Consider the following 1,822-nt stretch of genomic DNA (forward strand, 5'->3'; position numbering starts at 1 on the left):
ATATTTAATTGAGTAAATATATGTTTGTAAAAAATATGATTTCTAATTATACCGTGTAAATTCTAAAAAACAATAATTTATGTTTTCTTTGTACGTAGATTTTGAATTTTAAATTTTAAAATATAAATTATATTAAATAAAAATAAAAAAATTTTAAAAAATATATTATNAAAATATATTATAGACTCAATTCAATTTTTAAAATTAAAATACTGTGTTATAAAATTATATAATATTGCAGGTAGAATTTCTTTAACAAAAAAAAGTGTTCGTAAATAAATCTACAACTAATATCTTTTATTATTATTATTATTATTATTATTATGCAATTTAGAAATGATGAAATTCGATTTCCGTTTTATTACGAAATCTGAATCTCAATACAGAAATCATTGTTGGTCCAAACGATTTCCCAGTTGATTTTTGGCACCAGAAATCAAATTCAAATATTTTTCAACGATCATCTCCGGTGAGTAATCAGTGAAATAGCCATTCTCAACTTCCAACCCGAATTGAGCAGCAACAATCTCCACATGTCTCTGGACTCGATCTGCTCCAATCTGATTAGGCTCCAACAGAACGCAAGCTATCTCCGTCGTATCATCATCGTGGAGAAGCCCTATGGTTTGCACCGTCGGCAACCCACCTCCTCTACCACTCACCATCCTTGCTATTCTCCGAGTGGCCGACACATCGGTCGACAATATCGGAATATTGTACATCGCCGTCCACGGACGCGCACCGATCATCGTGATTCCTCGCTCTCGAGATACCGTATTTGGCCCTTCATCAGGGTTCTCCGGCAAAGTTTCCGGCATGGACCACCCAGCCCACTGATTCCCCTTGTAATTGGGCCGGAAATACCCAAGCTCCCGCCTCAAATCGTCCGGCGCTTTGCCACTTGGGTGAGCCGCAGAGTACAGAAATACAGGCACTGTACACACAATAACAATCCCAATCTTGTTATTAACTAATCTAATACTAAATTACTGATACCAGACCAATCCCACTGTTGTAATTTATTAAAGACCTTGAAACATGGCCGCAATGTCCTTAGCGACGGTCTTAGCTAGCCACGCAGCTTCATGGAGGGAGGCTCGAGCGAGGGGATGAAAAACGATGTCGTCTACGACTCCTAGGCGAGGGTGGGTACCGGAATGAGACTCGAGATTGATGCTAGAGAAAGCAACCTGAGTCATGGCCAGCACGGTTTGAAGCAACGGGCTGTAAATGGCGTTGCCTGTAGTGTCGTGAACGACGTAGGAGACGATGGTGTACCTTGTCCTGTTGTAAGCTCCGTCTTCGAATTTGTTGACGATAACCGAATCTGGGTCTTCTCTTGCAGCTCTCTCGATCGCCTCCAGTACAGAACGATTGCGCGATTCAGAAACGTAGTATTTGCAGCATAAAAGCACTTTTTGATCCAAGCTTCTTCTCTTGTCCTGGAATAACAAGGTTTCATTTCGTTTTGACAGAATTGAATCAATTATATATGTTTGAAATGAAATGGGTATCAGAATGTTTACCTTGGGGGTGAGATCGAAAGCCATTTCTAGGTAGCTCTATCTGCTTGATTGTTTAAGTGGTCGAAGATTTGAAGGGATAAGGGTGAGGATTTTAAAGAGAGACCCGTGAGGCCGGCAACTAGAAGCTTTAAAGTGAGCCGAATGGAGCCTGACGACGCAGCAACAGGCAGCAGCCTTATTCAACGCTGACCAATATATTTTTTCTTGTGTGTAGCATGAGATTAACTGCACATAACTATTATTTAAAAAAATAATAAAAATACTACATGACACATTTGTATTGATCAAAAGACGGG

The 1,822-nt window shown here is 39.4% G+C and overlaps 1 protein-coding gene across 1 annotated transcript; it reads right to left on the reverse strand.

The window, feature by feature from the left end:
• Positions 1–297: 297 nt before the first annotated feature.
• On the reverse strand, positions 298–1,687 carry LOC120088199 (glutamate formimidoyltransferase-like). Its single transcript, XM_039045324.1, has 3 exons — positions 1,527–1,687; positions 1,031–1,442; positions 298–934 (listed from the first exon to the last, which is right to left on the reverse strand). The coding sequence occupies exons 1-3, from the start codon at positions 1,548–1,550 to the stop codon at positions 390–392; spliced, it is 981 nt and encodes a 326-aa protein (XP_038901252.1). The 5' UTR covers positions 1,551–1,687; the 3' UTR covers positions 298–389.
• Positions 1,688–1,822: the final 135 nt, after the last annotated feature.

The sequence above is a fragment of the Benincasa hispida genome, chromosome 10 (assembly GCF_009727055.1).
Source record: "Benincasa hispida cultivar B227 chromosome 10, ASM972705v1, whole genome shotgun sequence".
In the NCBI taxonomy this organism is placed as follows: Eukaryota; Viridiplantae; Streptophyta; class Magnoliopsida; order Cucurbitales; family Cucurbitaceae; genus Benincasa; species Benincasa hispida.

Coding starts and splice junctions, on each gene's coding strand:
- LOC120088199 (XM_039045324.1), bottom strand. CDS start 1,550: ATGGCTTTCGATCTCACCCCCAAG. Junction 1,443..1,526: donor CTTTCGATCTCACCCCCAAG/GTAAACATTCTG, acceptor TTGTTATTCCAG/GACAAGAGAAGAAGCTTGGA. Junction 935..1,030: donor CATTGCGGCCATGTTTCAAG/GTCTTTAATAAA, acceptor TTGTGTGTACAG/TGCCTGTATTTCTGTACTCT.